Consider the following 15,593-nt stretch of genomic DNA (forward strand, 5'->3'; position numbering starts at 1 on the left):
GCAACCCCTCCACCACCACCACCCCTAAGCAGTCAAACAAACAAAATGTACAAATATAAACTACAAGAAAACTGTACAATTCACAGCTTGGCAGGATCGGGGTGCTAAAACCGTTCAAATGTGTCGTGGAGATGTGAAATTGTCTAACCGTAGTAGCTTGTATTGTTTGTATCTTTGCTTTGTGGAACATGAAAAGATGGCCATGCTAGTCAGTGATAAAAAAGTACAGGCGGTGAAACCCATTATATACAGTGTAGGAAACTCTTACACAGGTCAGAATTAAGGGAGACTATATGTTGTGCAAATCTCCCGCATCAAGTATCATTTGAATTTTGCAATATATTACTGAAATGAAAAGAAAAAGAAAAGGCTGTCATTAAAGCAACCCGGGAAATGAAAATTCACAACATCAAAATTTCAACAAGGCAATAATACTGCTTTGTGAGCGTCCCGTTTGTTAATTAAATTTGAGTTTTTTTTAAATGCATTTATTATAAGTACCATCTTATGTGAATAATAGAATGCTTAACTGTACAGTGGAATCACCTCACACGATAGCAGCATCAAAAGAAAAAAAAATAGCTTTAAACATCAAATAATGAAGAAAAAAATAATAAATGTCAGACTTAACTAGTGATTGCACAAAAAAAACGTTTTTCATACAGTGTATGCTGAGTAATAGGACAGCCAAGTTGAAAGAACATTTAGCAGTAGTGATTTTGAGAGTTATGTTTAGAAATATTTTTGCCTGGTAACTTCTGTTGCTTTTGTGATTTTGTTCAACTTTTTCAGCTTGCTCCTGTCGCACACATCAGAGATAGATAAGGCTTGTGGCAAAGGCCACGATCAAAGCTTTGTGGAGGGGTTAAATTGCACTTTTAAGCCTCAAGCCTTCACATAACAATTGCTACATTCTGATCAGAACACTACCAGAGGCATATACTGTAGAAGGAACTATGTACAGTATATATGGCTCTGGACACTGCCTTTTTCCTCTGAGCACAAGGCTTACAACACACCAAGTTGTCCGATCAAAAAGAAAAGGGCTGTGTCCGACTGAACCATTTGACCTGAAAGAGTAGATTTTGGCTGCTGGCGTAAATTTCTTTTTATTCCTTCTCAGTCTCATCGTTCACACATTAACCATTTGTTTCTGCAAGGCAACAGTACATCTCACCACTATGGCATTCTATCTGTCACAGGGGTGGAAAGTAAACAAGGGTTAAAACATGATTTTATTATTTAAATAAGAGCATATACTGTGTTACTAGTGCAGTACTACAAGGGCATTCATATGTAAACCAAAAACAAGTGTGTGTAATGCATTAAAAAAAAAGCGAGACTGCACTCAAGCTAATATAAATAAAATAACTTGGATGCAGACATGCTTTGTTTCACAGAAGAAGAAAAATATATATATACTGTAAATCAATGTTCAAGGCACTACATTTCTTCAGATATCTCCTCCATAAATACTGTCTTGTTCATGTATCTCAAACCACTGGTATTTGGACCCTAATGTAGTGTTTAACGTGTACGTAACACAGAGAAAGGCTAATTCAATGTGAAAACTGTCGGAATAAAGAATAAAGTGAAATATGTTTTTTCGTGACCGCAGACAAAATGTCTTGTATGGCTGAGTTTAGTCAAGACCAAAGCCAAAAAGCATTAGGTATCCAGACATTAACATGTACATACATACGTACACACACACACACACCACCCACACACTCATACACACACACAATTAATTACAGATATAGGTGTTGTATAAAGAATATCAACACTCGCATCATGTTATTTACAGATTATATACATGTGTGGCTCTGGTGAAACAGAACAGAGTTGGACTATCCCAGCCAGACACACATTTCAACACATTTCAGTAAGCAGATTAGGTAGTCCTTGTGGTTTTTGGACAGGGGCCGCTCTCTGGGTCGTGCATGACCAGAGGGTAGGCTTTCATCCCTGGGTTTGCTATTGTGGCATAGGGCATCATTCTTGCAGCACCGAGCAGGCCTACGGGACCCATGGATCCTACAGGACTAGGCATGGTAGGCCACTGCTGGGGGTAAAGAGGACCAGGAACCATCCCGCCGTAGGAGCCTGCTGGCAAAATGTACCCAGGAGGGAGCATTGCTGAGGAGTTGGGCGCTAGGGTTGTGGGCATACCGGGGCTTAAAGCAGCAGTCAGGGGGCAGGAGAGAGGCAGCTGGAACTTACTGGGACCAACGTGGCATTTCATCTGAAACAGACAGAAGTTATTGTACAAAGTAATGCATAATAAATGTCAGAGATCGAATGGAGAGCACATCTCCATTTCAAATACCTCATGTGAAGCCGCGCCCATCAGTGGCGCTCTGCCTTCCAGGTCCTGCTGCCGTCTCTGCTGTTTGATCTGGTTCAGAGAGGGGCGAGGTTGATTGGCTGCCGCGACGGTTTCCTTTGTCCAGTCGTCCACCAGTTTGTGCAGGTCATCGGTGAACGTGCCTCTCTTGTTGTTGCTGTTGTTGGTCTGGACCTGAGCGAGCCGTGTGATTGGCTGAGGAGATGGTGAGGCCGTGGCTGTGGTGAGTGGAGGCTGTGTTTGACTGGCGGCTGTCTGAGCTGTGGTGGTGTTGAGAGAAGACCCTGAAAAGACACAGAGGTCTTTAAAATCTGGCCAGTTAAAAAAATAAATAAATAAATAAATTGGACATTGAAATCAATTGGCTGCTGCATGACGTAATTTAAGACACTTTTGACACGATGAACCTATAATATCACCGCCATGAAAGCAAACTTTTAATCCTTTAAGAACAGTTCTAATGGTTTTGTCGAGGCCAGAGTAAATGTGTATACAGCGTATTTACTGACACATATTTTGCCAACATAGCAGCCAAAGGATTAAGACATAAGTGACTTTCATGAGTAATTATAGACAAATGAAATGTTTGATATGCAAGCAATGACAAAATTCAGCAGTCCAGAAGTCGACACTGCCATGCAAAACAACAAACGGAAATTAATGCAACAATCGAGTACCCACATTTTGAACAATAACTGTCACATTTTTCAAAGTGATGAAACAAAAAGAAAAAAGAGAGAGAAAATAAAGTGCACACACACAAACATAAGGAGGACTAAAATAGTGAGGACAGGGTAAGAAAGACAGAGAGTAAGAAAGTAAATGAGATAGTTACTACTACTGCGCTCTTTGCCTAGACATAGTCGTTTCAGAGTGGACCCTATAAAAAGGTAAAACAGCACAAGACAGAAACAGTTAGGCCAGGACACACTGCACACCACAAGTATGTGGACAAGCTGCTTCAAAAGCACATTCAGCTATCAAAACAATTGGGGAGAGAGAAGGAGGGAAAGGAGGACAAAAGGGGGGTTGAATAATCAGTGAGGAGGACAGGAAGAAAGAGCCTAGGTGTTCTCTTTAAAATGTGCAATCATTTGAAAAGTGTACCTGACAGGCTTAATAAACAGAGAGCACACCTAGCCTCGGTTTGTGATGCTGTGTGTTAATTAGCTCCTGCATCTCTAGCAACTTTGTCAGGATATATTTTGTGCTGCTTTGCAAATGAATATACAGTTATCTTTAAACTGTGTCGTGTTAAACAAAAATCTGGTAAATGCAGTCACTATCATCACCTTTACAAATAATTCTGATACGTTTGTTTATAAGATTTAGTATGGAATAATCCACTAGCTGGAAGGGAGAGACCATAACGAGATAATAAGTGTTTTCTAACAAAAGAAGACTGGAGCCTGGATTTAAAAAAAAAAAAAAAAAAAGATCCCTTTGTCGATGTGAGAATGCCTGTGAAACAAAACATGAAACTAAAATTTCTTTTTAAAAAAAAGTTTAAACTCAAAGAGCACACAGATACAAGCTGGAACTCATCAGAGTCAGCACTTGTCAGAAACATGCAGGTAACTCAGGAGGAGGTGAAAGGAGAAAAAATAAAAAGTAGTAATATTGATGATACAGCCCTTCATATGGCGGAGCAAGTCTCCATCAGTGCCCTGCCTGGCGCCTGCACCATGCACGTCTTCTCCGTCCAAACATGAGGGACAGAGAGCTCTCCTCTACCACAGCAAAGGGCCCTGCCTATCAGGGGGTGGGGGGCGTGGGGTGTTTCTCTGTGTTAGTATACAGAGGTTTGCTTGGGCAAAGTGCCCTGACTTGACTTGGGGTATGTTATACAATCAAAATTAACAGTGGATGGAAACACACAACAAATAAATAGGGTATAAAAGGCGTTGGCATTCTCTCTCACATGTCACACACAAACGCATTTGTATAAAGAGGGACACTGTCATGTTTTAGATCTGACCTCAGGCCCATGTTTGGAGAGAACTTGCCCCAGTGTGCTTGTGGGGTCTGTGTTTTTTAAAGCCAGAAGCACTGCACAAAGCATTTGTATGAGGGGGGGGCATTATACCCATAAATGAATGGTTATGAATGCAACTGTGGTTCAGTGAATTGTGGATGAAAGCCAGAGGAGAGACTGTGTAAAATCACTTGCAGCCTGGGTACTGGAGGCCATACACAGATCTATAAAGAGGCGTACACACCCTGGAAATGTCTCCTTTTCAATCTTAATACCATGAAACTCAGTGAAAATCAGTGACCAGACTATTTTAAATTCAATTTTATCTTCTTCATTCTTTCTGACCAGAAGAGACAAGTGCTTTAGTACCTTCACACCTGTGAGGGCTTCGGTCAGATGATTGCTGCTTTAGCATTATACCAGGCAATAAGTGAACAAATGTACAAACTACTCTTGGGAGTTCCACTTGATGTCAAGAGGCACAGGAATTACTCTGAACCTGAAGTCATGAACAATATTTTCAACAATCAATTTAGAAAGTCCATACTTTGACATGGCATCGAGTCTTATTTTCGCATGCAAATCAACAAATTAGAGTGCTGACAGTCATCTTTTAAGAGTAATTCGAAGAGATCAAAAAACGCTAAATGCACTGTCGGTATAATTTTCTTTCTAAACGTATGCCATTGTGGTACAATTGGTGTTCTCTCTGTTTAACATGTATTGATTGCTGTCTGCCAGTGTCTTCCTTGTTTCTACCACTGGGGGGCACCAACATCACATAATAGTAATGACTGAACAGATAAAGCATATCAAAAAAGGATTCATTTAATTTATTTCTCAAATGTAATCAAACTAAAAGCCTGATTTATATATCAGGAGGGGCTTTGAGGAGAGGTCACAGATTTATTCCTATCCCATCGTCCAGTTCACATACTCATGACTCTTACAACAGATGCTTAGCAAATCAAAAGTTCTTGCATCTGTTTCAACTCCTGTCATCCAAGAGTTTTCAATTAATCTGATTCATTTTATTAATGGAAGTCATTGTTGTTGAAGTGACAGGAAGTGACAAACAAGATTATCTGGCCATTAGCTACCTTCAAGTGCCACAGAACAAGCATCTACAAACCTTTCTACACCAATTACAATGTCTAACAGTAGTAACAGGTGAAGGGACCTCCAGCAGAGCCACAAGGAAAGTACAAGCTACAGAAATATGACCTGCTCCACTGAATGTTTGAAGTTGAGAAGGAGACACATCCTGGCTGCAAGAGCCTTTGTTTGTTAAAGTGCACGCCTATGTTAGCTCGATTCAGTTGACTGTGTTTACATGAGTCTTAAACACCAACATCATCAACATGTGTGCATGTGATGGATATCCTCTGGCGGCCAGACAAAATAAATGAGGAAATTATACTGAACACAAGCTTTGAGTGTTGGGAATAGAAAATGGATGATGTACGTCAGGTGAGGAGGTCTGTGAGGAGGGTGAAATAGAAATATTACATATAAATAAAATAAAAAAAGGTTGATAGAAGAGAGAGGCAGGTTAAACAAAGAGAAAATGGAAATGAGCGAGGGGAAATAGAAAAGAACAAATACAAACAGATGGACAGAGACACAGGTCCACTGAGGAATCTAGTGCGTGGTTTGCTACTAGATTTATAGGTGACTCTCTCTGACGTTTGGTGGTAAACCGTCCAGCCTGTAAAAATGAATATAAGAGGGAAGAAGAGAAGAAACAAGAGAGACACTTTGTAAAAGTGCACAGAGACTGGGATGAGAAACCCCCACCATCAAAAGCACCAGCAAAGGACAAGGAGTGCAAGATATGCAGGATCCAATCACGTTTATTATGTGGTGATTAATGGGACATTTCAGCCAGTAATTATAACTGATAATAGAAAGTTTATTAGAGGAAGAAAACAACTATCAACAGGTCAAGGGTATTGTGGCTGTGTGATGAAAATGTATCTGCAGTTTCATCTGTCATATTTTATGCAATTGTCTAACTTGCAGTAGAAATAGCTTGATTTAAAGTTTGATTTAATTGTCTATAATTTGAGGTTATTCAGATCTTGAATTAACATAATAAACAGATTCATCAGTTATTGGTTCAGTAATTCCACATCTTGACGTGTATGATATAGATATAATAGTATAGAATAGAATAAACGCACATATTGATGTACAGCACAAAAGTGCTACTTATGTCTTTTTGTTTTTTTTGTGTATGTATATTACACAAATATACACAAGTATATTTTTTATATGTGTATGTATTATTTTAAGTGATCCTGCATGCAGTATGAAGTTAGTAGTTTGTGTCTGTAATCCTTCAGGGTGAGACTCTGCATCCTTCTACTTGCAAAATGTTTTCCATGGACAATATGGACAACACTTACACTGTAAAGCATTTAGCTAGTGGCTGTTTTGTAGATAGCATGTCCCATCCACATCCACACACCCACACCCACACACACCCACACACACATAAAACTAATGTGTACCTTGGCCAGGACCAGCTTGGTTGGCCATTCCATCACTGTGTAGCCCAGCGTAGATGTTGTCTGAGGAGAACGAGCCCTTCAAAGAACAGGGTTGCTGGGTGTGAACCTGTTCTGGGGCGGTGCCGGGCTGATTGCTGGAGCTGGAGCTGCCACTGGAGTGGGCGGAGCCATCTGATAAAACTGAACTTTTAGCTGGGGAGCCGGATGAACTGGCAGCACTTTCACCTTGGCACAAAGAAAAAAAAAGTGTGAGTCAGAGTGAATCACTGCATGAATCACACCCTCCTACGGTTTTCTGAACCTGACGCCATTCCCGTGTTTTCCACTTGTGTGCATTAGACTAAAAAAGCTCTCTCATAAACACAAATCATAACACAAATCATTGCAAAAACCACACCATCCCAACCCACGCACCTTTTCTCTCTGTGGAGGTGTTGAGATTGTTTTTGAGCTGCTGCACCATTGGATTTAACAGTTTTCCAGCCTTCAGTTTGTGTTTGCTGGCCCTGCGCCTGCGGCCACTTGGGGGTGCGGCATGAAGCAGGCCGACATTGGGGGGCAGTGTTTTTCCCAGCTCCTTGTACAGATGCTCAATTTCATTCCTCTGGAACGCCTGCAGCTCAGAGATCTCCTTCATGTGTCTAGTGAGAAAGTACAGAGAGAGGACGGACAGAAATGAACTTAAAATCTCTGCTGCTACTCAATTTCATCATCTTTTTCTAAGCATTCCTCCCTCTGTAATTTACTCTACGTAGTCCACTAAAGACTCCATCATTACAGGTTGCAGTCATGATACCTGCATTAAGCAAATCCTCTCCTGCTGCTTGTGTTGGATTATTGAGTCACTTAAAAACCTCTCCAGGTCTTTCAGAAATAAGTGAGTGACAAACCTCAACTTAGTGGCGTTTTTTGGACTCATTAATACTGAGAGAAGGCAATAACAAATAACAAAACAGAAAACACTGGACAGGAAATTTAGGTATTGTGATATTCTAAGAAAATCAGTTTTTTGTGCATTTAATTTCCTAATATTAAGACTGAGTGCATCATGTTCAGTCAAGTAATCCTTATTGCTAAAAAAATGAATGCTAAAATTTTAGCATGTCCTCCTTGTCTGGTGATAATGGTCTTATTTCCAATACAAAACACGGTTACTTGCAGCCTTTAGTCATGGTTCAGTAATTCAGTGAAGGACAAAATGTCTCAAATGTTTCTTGAAATATACAACATCACAGATTTGTTCTGGAGTTTGTGAAAAATTAATCACATTACGACTCTAACCTAATTTATTTTCATAGTAAAAGGCAACTACGTCATCAGATAAGTCTCTTTTAATAAGTGATTATCATCTACATCTACTACTACTACTACTACTACTACTACAATAATAATAATAATGATTAGGAGAAGATGGGCCTCATTTGACAAAGGTGTCACAACTGAAAACTGTATTGATGTGTGTAATCTTCGATTAAAACACTCAGTACTGCAGGGAAAAAACATCAAAACATCTTTTAAATTCAGTGACTCGAGTAATGCTTCATGAAACACTGCAACATAGTGCAGCTGTGGTTGAGTGCATATGCGTGTATGTTACTTTACTTTTCTCTCAGTTTCTGCAGCTCTTTCCTCATATCTGCATCCTCAAACTCAGAGTCATTGTCGCTGCTGATGTAGGATGAATGGGCATGTCCTGCAGAAGGCGAGGGAGTGTGACCGTTCATTGCCACGGGCTGTCGGTTCGGTGAATCGGAGCTCTGCTCACTTTTGCTCCGACCAGATCGCCGCAGGAAGGCCACTGCCCTCTTCATGAGGTCACTTCCACTGTGCTCAGACAGAGCGTGAGCTGGCGGAGGGGGGTGGGCCGGAGGGAGGGCTACGCTGCTGCTGTCCTCATCTGCTGAGTCAGAGTAGAGATGAGAGGAGTGGTGGTAGTGGTGATGGGTTGGAGTGTCGATGGTCTGGGCCCGGGGCATGTGGCGTGGAGTGAGATCTGGGCTGGAAGTGGGGGTGGCATGGTAGAAGTTTGGTGGCGCGGAGTAACGGTGACTACAGTGTGGTCTGGATGTTCCCGCTGTCTCATTATCAGCTGCAGCTGTCACAGAAGACTGGCCCACAGCTACGCCACCCTTCTCTTTGCTCCCTTCGCCCTGATTTTGGCTGTGAGACCCTCCAGAACCACTAGAGGGTGCTGGGGAGTTGTAGCTGCTGCAGCTGGTCTTGCTTTTCTCTAAACGACAGATGACATCCGGTGGAGTAGGGATGATCTGAAAGGAAGAGGCCAAACAAAATTAGGGTCTGTAAACATGATCAGCTGATGCAATGTGTGAGCAACAAACTGGACCAAGGACAAAGAATGACTCAAGAATCATGGTCTGTAATAACATTTTTTGAATGAGTTTTGAAAGTGGATTCTTACTTGAAAACGGTGTTTGGAGCTGGTGGTCACATCTCGTCTGTTCAAGACTCTGTTAGCAGCTAAAAGAAACAAGGGACAAGGAAACCACTGATTCTTCGACTGTCATACAGTAATTATGTGATGTGAGACATTGCATAAATAAGGTTACCTACCTGCCACTGCAGAGTCACTTAGTGCCCCCACGCTATCTGTGCGCTCAGGAATCTGAGGCTGAAAGAGAAAAGGAGAAGGGCGTGTGTGTGGGAGGTTGAAATCATTTTTGAATTGTGGCAAATCGCTAAATGCGTTAGATCAGAGTGGTAAGACTAGCCATTATCCTCTCCTGACCTCGGTTTTGTCTGTATGAGTCAGACCGCAGTTTGTTTTTCGGAGCATGCATGCACACACAAAGAAACACACAAAGTGAAGCTGCCAGCGTAAGAGATCATGATGAAGTATCGTGCTGACAGCAGTAATTTCGTTACCCTCCCCTCTTTCTAAACACAGTATTAGTATTGGTCTTGCTCTTTACAGCCAATAGTCAAATCAATAACACAGTGCAGGGAAACGATTCAATGATGCTGCCATTAACTCAGTTCCTAACCAATGTCTGAACGCTCAGATCACACACACACACACACACACACACACACACACACACACACACACACACACACACACACACACACACACACACACACACACACACACACTCTTTACCAGTGGCTCCCCTTTCTTCTTTGTAAGTGCTCCCTCAGTGCTCTGGCCATCTGAGACTGGAGGTGAGCTGACTCCCTCTGTACTGGAGGCCTGGGGGTCAGGCGCAGCGCTGGATGGCTGGGAGGGAGTGTGCTCCTGGTACAACAGGTTTCTCAGCTTCTCATCCAAAGTTTTGATGGTGCGGTCAACGAACTCCACCCTGCGTGGCCCTTCGCTGTCCGACTCTCCTGGGCCTCCACTCACTGGTTGCTGGTGGCTTGATGACTGGAAGTTCTGGGGGGGCTGATGTGCTGGACTCTGGGGCTGGGAGGTGACTGTCCCTGCCTGCATTGGCGTGGCATAGGGTTGCTGCAGGACCACGGACTGATGGGAGGCCAGCTGAGGGGGTAGCTCTCCAGTAGGACTAGACTTCTGGTTAGGTTGATTAGTCTGAGAAGAGGCCAAACCTCCAGCGGCTCCTTTATCAATAGCATTTACATCCAGAGAGACAGGTGGCACAATAGCACAGCATGGCATGTCCGTTACCATAGAGACAGCAGAGATGCAAGGCTCTTCAACAGTAAGGGAGTTGCGATGGCTAGCACCAGCAGCACCAATGGTATGTTTAGATACACATGGCTGAGATTGCTGGATCCGAGCTTTGTCAATGTTTTGGTCTTGAGGTTGCACTGAGGTCTGAGCAGCGGGGGGCTGAGAGAAGGAGGAGGACGGACTTTGGGAAGACAAAGATGCAGCTGGGGTAGTCACTGCAGTTGTGTTGCTGTTGGACAGGACTGATGATGGCACAGTCTTTTCAGATTCTGGAAAGATGAAAAGGAGGAGGTAGTTAATTAAGAGGAGCACAGATTGGGAGTCTGTTTTCAGTTCAGCCACAGCCATGAAGAAGAGGAGCTGTGTCCGGTGGCTGCCAGTTGCATCACTGCTTGCCTTGCTCCATCAGGCTCTGTCAGCTGGAGTATAAATCCTGCCCTCCATTTCTGCCTAGAACCACTGCAGAGGCACTCTTACATAACTGACCCCAACTCTAATACATGCGCAGCGTCTTCACCATGAGCAACAGCAAGTAAAACACAAATGATTCAGTTTATTCTATAGACAATATGGAATATGGAGTATGAAAGTCCTCATATTAAAGAATTTTGTTTAATAAATGAAAAAGAGACAAAAAAGCATTAATAAGACTGTATTTCTGAGTGTGCAGCATACCCTGCGCTGCAGAGGTTTGAGATGTAGTCTTCTCTTTCTCCAGCATAGGCGTTTCAGCCACAGGGCAGATGATGAACCAGCGCTTGCCAGTGTGGAGGACTGTCAAGGACATAGACAGAAAAAAACTCATAAATATACATCGACTATAAAATTAATTCAGTAGAACAGCCAAATGTACTGCCTGTACTGACAACTGTAAAGACAAAATAAAGAATGGGATAAGAAAGAACACTTTTTAAAGTCATTCATTAAATCTTCCTCATTCCAGTGTCACACCATAACAGACCTCTTAAAGGAGGCAGTGTGTAGGCTTTAATGGCATCTAGCAGTGGAGTTTCTAATTCCAACACAGTTAGTTTGTCCATTCTGGGCTACAGTAGAAACATATTTCAGCAGGACAGGCTCGATGGAAGAGGATATAGTCGATTTCTGTAAATAGATCCCCCTAATTCTTACACACTGCACCTTTAAGAATGCAAATGTTCAAGGGCACAGATGAGTTTAACTAGTGTTGAAAAGTGTGACAGGATTTTGTCTGAGTGAATATTCAAGTTTCAGGTGGCTCAAAGTCTTACCATTTTGCTGGTACACCAGCTGTGGGGTGCTGGGTGTGGAAGCCTTCGATCCCTAAAGATAAAGGAGGATTACTTACACCGATTTGATGTGAGTGCATCAATTTAAAAGACATTTAAAATTGTTTCTCCAAGAAGAGCTGAAGCTCAGGAATAAATTCAGTTAGATCAAAATGTCACATCAGCAGGAATGGTATTTTTGGCAGCTCTTGAGGGCAGAGCTGCATGCAAAGTCATCTTGAGAGTGCTGTCAGGATGATGTATCCAAGGCAGAGTCACTCGCAGACAGATTGTGCCATTGCAACCATAACTGTCAACAGTTCCTTTCTCACCTCCGCTCCCAGCGTGCCAGCTCCTTCGCTCTGTTTGGGACTGCCTCCTTGGTCAGAGTTCCTCTCAGCTTCAGCGTCTTCACTCAGCATATCCTCAGCTTTGTCCACAATGTCCTTCAGCTGCTCAATAAACATTTCTTTTTCCAAAAGCAGAATGAAATCATTCTCCACCTGAGGGATGTGATGGAGGAAAAAGTGACATTAAAAGTTTTAGCTCATCAAGTAACACTTAAAATGAAACTGTGCCAGGTACAACAGATGTGTCAGGAAGTTTCAGGGTGGCAATTTCAGATTAAGTAAGTTTATTAAGTATATACATTTCTAAACACTGCACATGAAAAAAGGTAATTAAATGCACTGCTTTAGTCAGCTTCACAAGTAGGAATATACCCTGGCCCACCTATTTTATACACGATAAGCTGGTGTAGCAGTTATGCCATATTAATTCATCTATCTATCTATAAATATGAGCCCAATATGATTTGGTTGGGATTGGAGGAGAGAGAAACAACAACAGAGAGTGAGAGAGCGAGGGAGCGAGAGAGAAAAAGAGACAAAGATTTTTGCTGCATTGCAGCTGAGAACAGCAACACAGGGAGTTTCAGAGTTCTGAGCCACAAGAAAAGCATCTCAGGCAATCCACAGCTTACAGCACGCTACAAAAACCTTTGCATCAAACGAAGTGGCACTGACTCCTACATACCATGTATGTAGCAATCTCTTCCGGTGCATCTCCGTCCAGGTCAAACTTGAAAGTGACCATTTTATGGTTGTGAGTTTCCAGCTGACACTCTACCATCTTATCGCCAGTGTTACACACCTGCAACAAGAGTGGTCACATTGTTATTTTAGATTCGATTTTTCAACATGAGTTTAAAGAAATGCGTTCCTTGTTGGGATATATTTTGGTTACCCACATTGAGCATGCTGAGCTTTGGCCTGCTAATCTTTTCTTGCCGAGAACGAGTGCGAGTGGACCTGCGGTGGTGTTTGCGGACTTTGGCCTCGCCTTTACCACCATGTGTTCCCTCGTAACCATCGCTCATCTCCTTCCCTGACGTGGCATCGGAGTTGACGCTGGTTTTGGTGAGGAAAGGGAAGTATTAATGCAAGTGTTGCTTTATTCCTGAGTACCTGCACATAGAATACACAGCTTGCGTGGGCTATTTCATGCTTTCCTGATTAAAATGTACCTGCAGCGGTGCTCAGTACCAGTAAGAGGAACCAACAAGCAACAAATCCACACAAACATGTTCAGAACTGTTTTACTTAAAGATAAATGCCACCGGCTGACAAAGGGAGAGTGAGTAAATAAGTGTGATAAATGAAAAGGATTCTCCAAGTGAAATGTGAGACACAATCTTGAGTCACACAATCTTCTGGGTGCAAAAGATAGAAATCTGGAATTGGAAAGGGTTTACCCCCCCCCTCTTCGTTATGGAGGTTTTGTATTCATCAGTGTTCTGTTATGCCTGCAGGATTTTACAACAGTCTGATTTATCAGCCATGGGTGACGCTAAACTCCACATAAGCTTAAGCAGGATATAGATTTGTGTGGGATTTACTATCTGCTATCCATTATGAGGGACCAACTGAACTTTCTGAAATTAAAAAGAGTTTTAGCTGCTGCTGGTCACAACAACACAGATGCTATCAGAGTGTTTATCAAAGTGCATGTTTTACAGACATGTTTGTGCCTAGCCAGAGAGCAGTCCCATGATCCACAAACTGCCAAAGCAAACTGTCAGAGTAGCTGTCAACTAGGACCGCAATACAAAACAAATACCCCCAAATAACAAATGGGACTCTTTACTTGAGCAGGACCAGCTGGTTAGTTAGTTGTTCCATCATTTCTGAGGAATGGTGGAATGCTCTTAATGTTTCCTAAAGCTAAACAATGTCTGCCTCCGGGAGTGAAAACAATATTAAACAGAGTTATTGCTTTTGGTGGAGTTTTAAGCAATTTGTTGTACTTCTTGTTTGACAGAAAAAAGCAAAAGAGCCAACAAGGTTCTTTCGTGTGGCTACTACAACAGTGTAAATAATAGCACTTCTAACTCTTTAAGTCTGAATAAGAGAGGGTGGAAACTGTTTAAGACTGAATGCATTATGTCAACATACATTTTACTGCCTATCAGGGAGAGCCTGAGAGCAGAATAAGATTACTTTGTAATTCTAAAAAAATGCAAAGTGGCTCATTCACTGACTTGTCCCCTGCAAAAATGAGGGGAGGTGAGGGGAAATAAGCTAGTACCTGTCATAGCTCTGTCCTCCAGTGTGTTTCTCTGTAGCTTGATCCTACAGACAAAACAAAAGATTGAACAGAAGAGAGTAACATGTATCAAGTATTTCATTTTAGATAACATTCTTCACAGTAACCTGAGAGGAAGTATGGTACAACATGTGACTGCAGTGGTATCTTTGCAATGCAAGGTAGATAGATGAGGAAATAACTAGGGAGAACTAAAAAATGTGGAAGTGAGTCATGTGTCCATACCTCTGTGTTGGCCTCTGTTGGACCCTGACCTGCAGCTCCTGTGAGACTACTAAGCTGTTTCTGATGAGTCACACTGGAACTGGCAGAGCCAGATGATGTTCTCTGAGAATCAGAAGGCTGCAGCACAGGAATCTGGCTCTGGATCTGACTCTGGGACGGGCCCTGCAGTGGCAGCTGGCACGGGCTCTTGTCCAGCTGGGCTGCAGTGGTGGCTGTGCCCAGGTCTGACCCATTCTGCGCAGGTGAGGAGAAGACTGCAGGCTGGGTGAGCTGAGCAGTGGGGGCAAGCTCAGGATGGCTGACCTGGGTCTGCGGGGGAACCTGCTGCAAAGGACAAACAAACATTATTATTTTATTATGTTATTATTAGAGACAATGATGTTCTCTTGAAAGTCTTTTATTCAACATGGTTGAAGTACAGCATGTGTCAGCAAAGATGTAGGCCATTTTTTCATCTTGATCATCAAATTAATCTGCATGCAAACAAAGATGTAGAAACAACCTGACAGAATATCACAATCAAAGATTCCAGTTCACAGTCACACCCTCTTGGTAAACATCTGCACTGCACTGCAGGCTTCATAATTACCTGTATCAGAGGCTGAGTGCTGCCATTTGTGGGAGGGTGTGTGTTCTGGGACGGGCCAGTGTGTGTGTATAAGGGATGGGTTGTTAGTGCTGATATGAATGCAGGTTGCGAATGAGAAGTTTCGGATCTGACACTCTGCTGCAGAGCAGCAGAGGGCTGGTGCTGTGGCGATGTAGGTCCCACCTTGCCAAGCACAGGTGAGGGGAATGGTATGAGGGACACAGGAATGGGTGAAACTAACATGTTTTCAGTGTGCATAGGAGAAATGGGAGAGACAGAGGGAGTCACAGGGAGAGTCTGTCCAGGAGAAAGAAACATGTGGTTAAGAGTGGAGGAAGTTGAAGGGTGAGGGGCAGTGCACGAGTGAGGGTAGGAAGATTCACTGTCAGTCACAGCTGTCATCACCTGGACTGTGGGATACTGTGAAGGACATTGAACGGAAAA

The 15,593-nt window shown here is 42.7% G+C and overlaps 2 protein-coding genes across 9 annotated transcripts in view; one reads left to right on the forward strand and one right to left on the reverse strand.

Annotated features, from left to right (window-relative positions):
• Positions 1-416: 416 nt before the first annotated feature.
• Positions 417-15,593, reverse strand: part of LOC104940252 (serine/threonine-protein kinase WNK2) — a 38,361-nt gene continuing 23,184 nt past the window's right edge. For 4 of the 8 annotated variants that reach the window (XM_019271295.2, XM_019271300.2, XM_019271296.2 and 1 more), the window contains 18 exons: positions 15,150-15,569; positions 14,561-14,884; positions 14,318-14,361; positions 12,981-13,140; positions 12,767-12,883; positions 12,064-12,234; positions 11,735-11,786; positions 11,160-11,258; positions 9,954-10,753; positions 9,407-9,464; positions 9,255-9,313; positions 8,438-9,102; positions 7,250-7,476; positions 6,836-7,060; positions 5,932-6,030; positions 3,183-3,227; positions 2,330-2,631; positions 417-2,245 (listed from right to left, as the gene is read on the reverse strand). In XM_019271295.2, the coding sequence (XP_019126840.2) occupies positions 1,895-2,245; positions 2,330-2,631; positions 3,183-3,227; positions 5,932-6,030; positions 6,836-7,060; positions 7,250-7,476; positions 8,438-9,102; positions 9,255-9,313; positions 9,407-9,464; positions 9,954-10,753; positions 11,160-11,258; positions 11,735-11,786; positions 12,064-12,234; positions 12,767-12,883; positions 12,981-13,140; positions 14,318-14,361; positions 14,561-14,884; positions 15,150-15,569 (4,218 nt within the window). In that variant the 3' untranslated portion in view covers positions 417-1,894. The remainder of the gene's footprint in view (positions 2,246-2,329; positions 2,632-3,182; positions 3,228-5,931; positions 6,031-6,835; positions 7,061-7,249; positions 7,477-8,437; positions 9,103-9,254; positions 9,314-9,406; positions 9,465-9,953; positions 10,754-11,159; positions 11,259-11,734; positions 11,787-12,063; positions 12,235-12,766; positions 12,884-12,980; positions 13,141-14,317; positions 14,362-14,560; positions 14,885-15,149; positions 15,570-15,593) is intronic. The other 4 variants (XM_027277295.1, XM_019271299.2, XM_019271297.2 and 1 more) reach the window with 4 other exon arrangements.
• Positions 9,101-15,593, forward strand: part of LOC104940251 (ninjurin-1) — a 40,603-nt gene continuing 34,110 nt past the window's right edge. The window contains exon 1 of the mRNA XM_027277298.1: positions 9,101-9,208. Coding sequence (XP_027133099.1) covers positions 9,158-9,208 — 51 coding nt within the window. The 5' untranslated portion in view covers positions 9,101-9,157. The remainder of the gene's footprint in view (positions 9,209-15,593) is intronic.

The sequence above is a fragment of the Larimichthys crocea genome, unplaced genomic scaffold (genome assembly GCF_000972845.2).
Source record: "Larimichthys crocea isolate SSNF unplaced genomic scaffold, L_crocea_2.0 scaffold97, whole genome shotgun sequence".
NCBI lineage: Eukaryota > Metazoa > Chordata > Actinopteri > Sciaenidae > Larimichthys > Larimichthys crocea.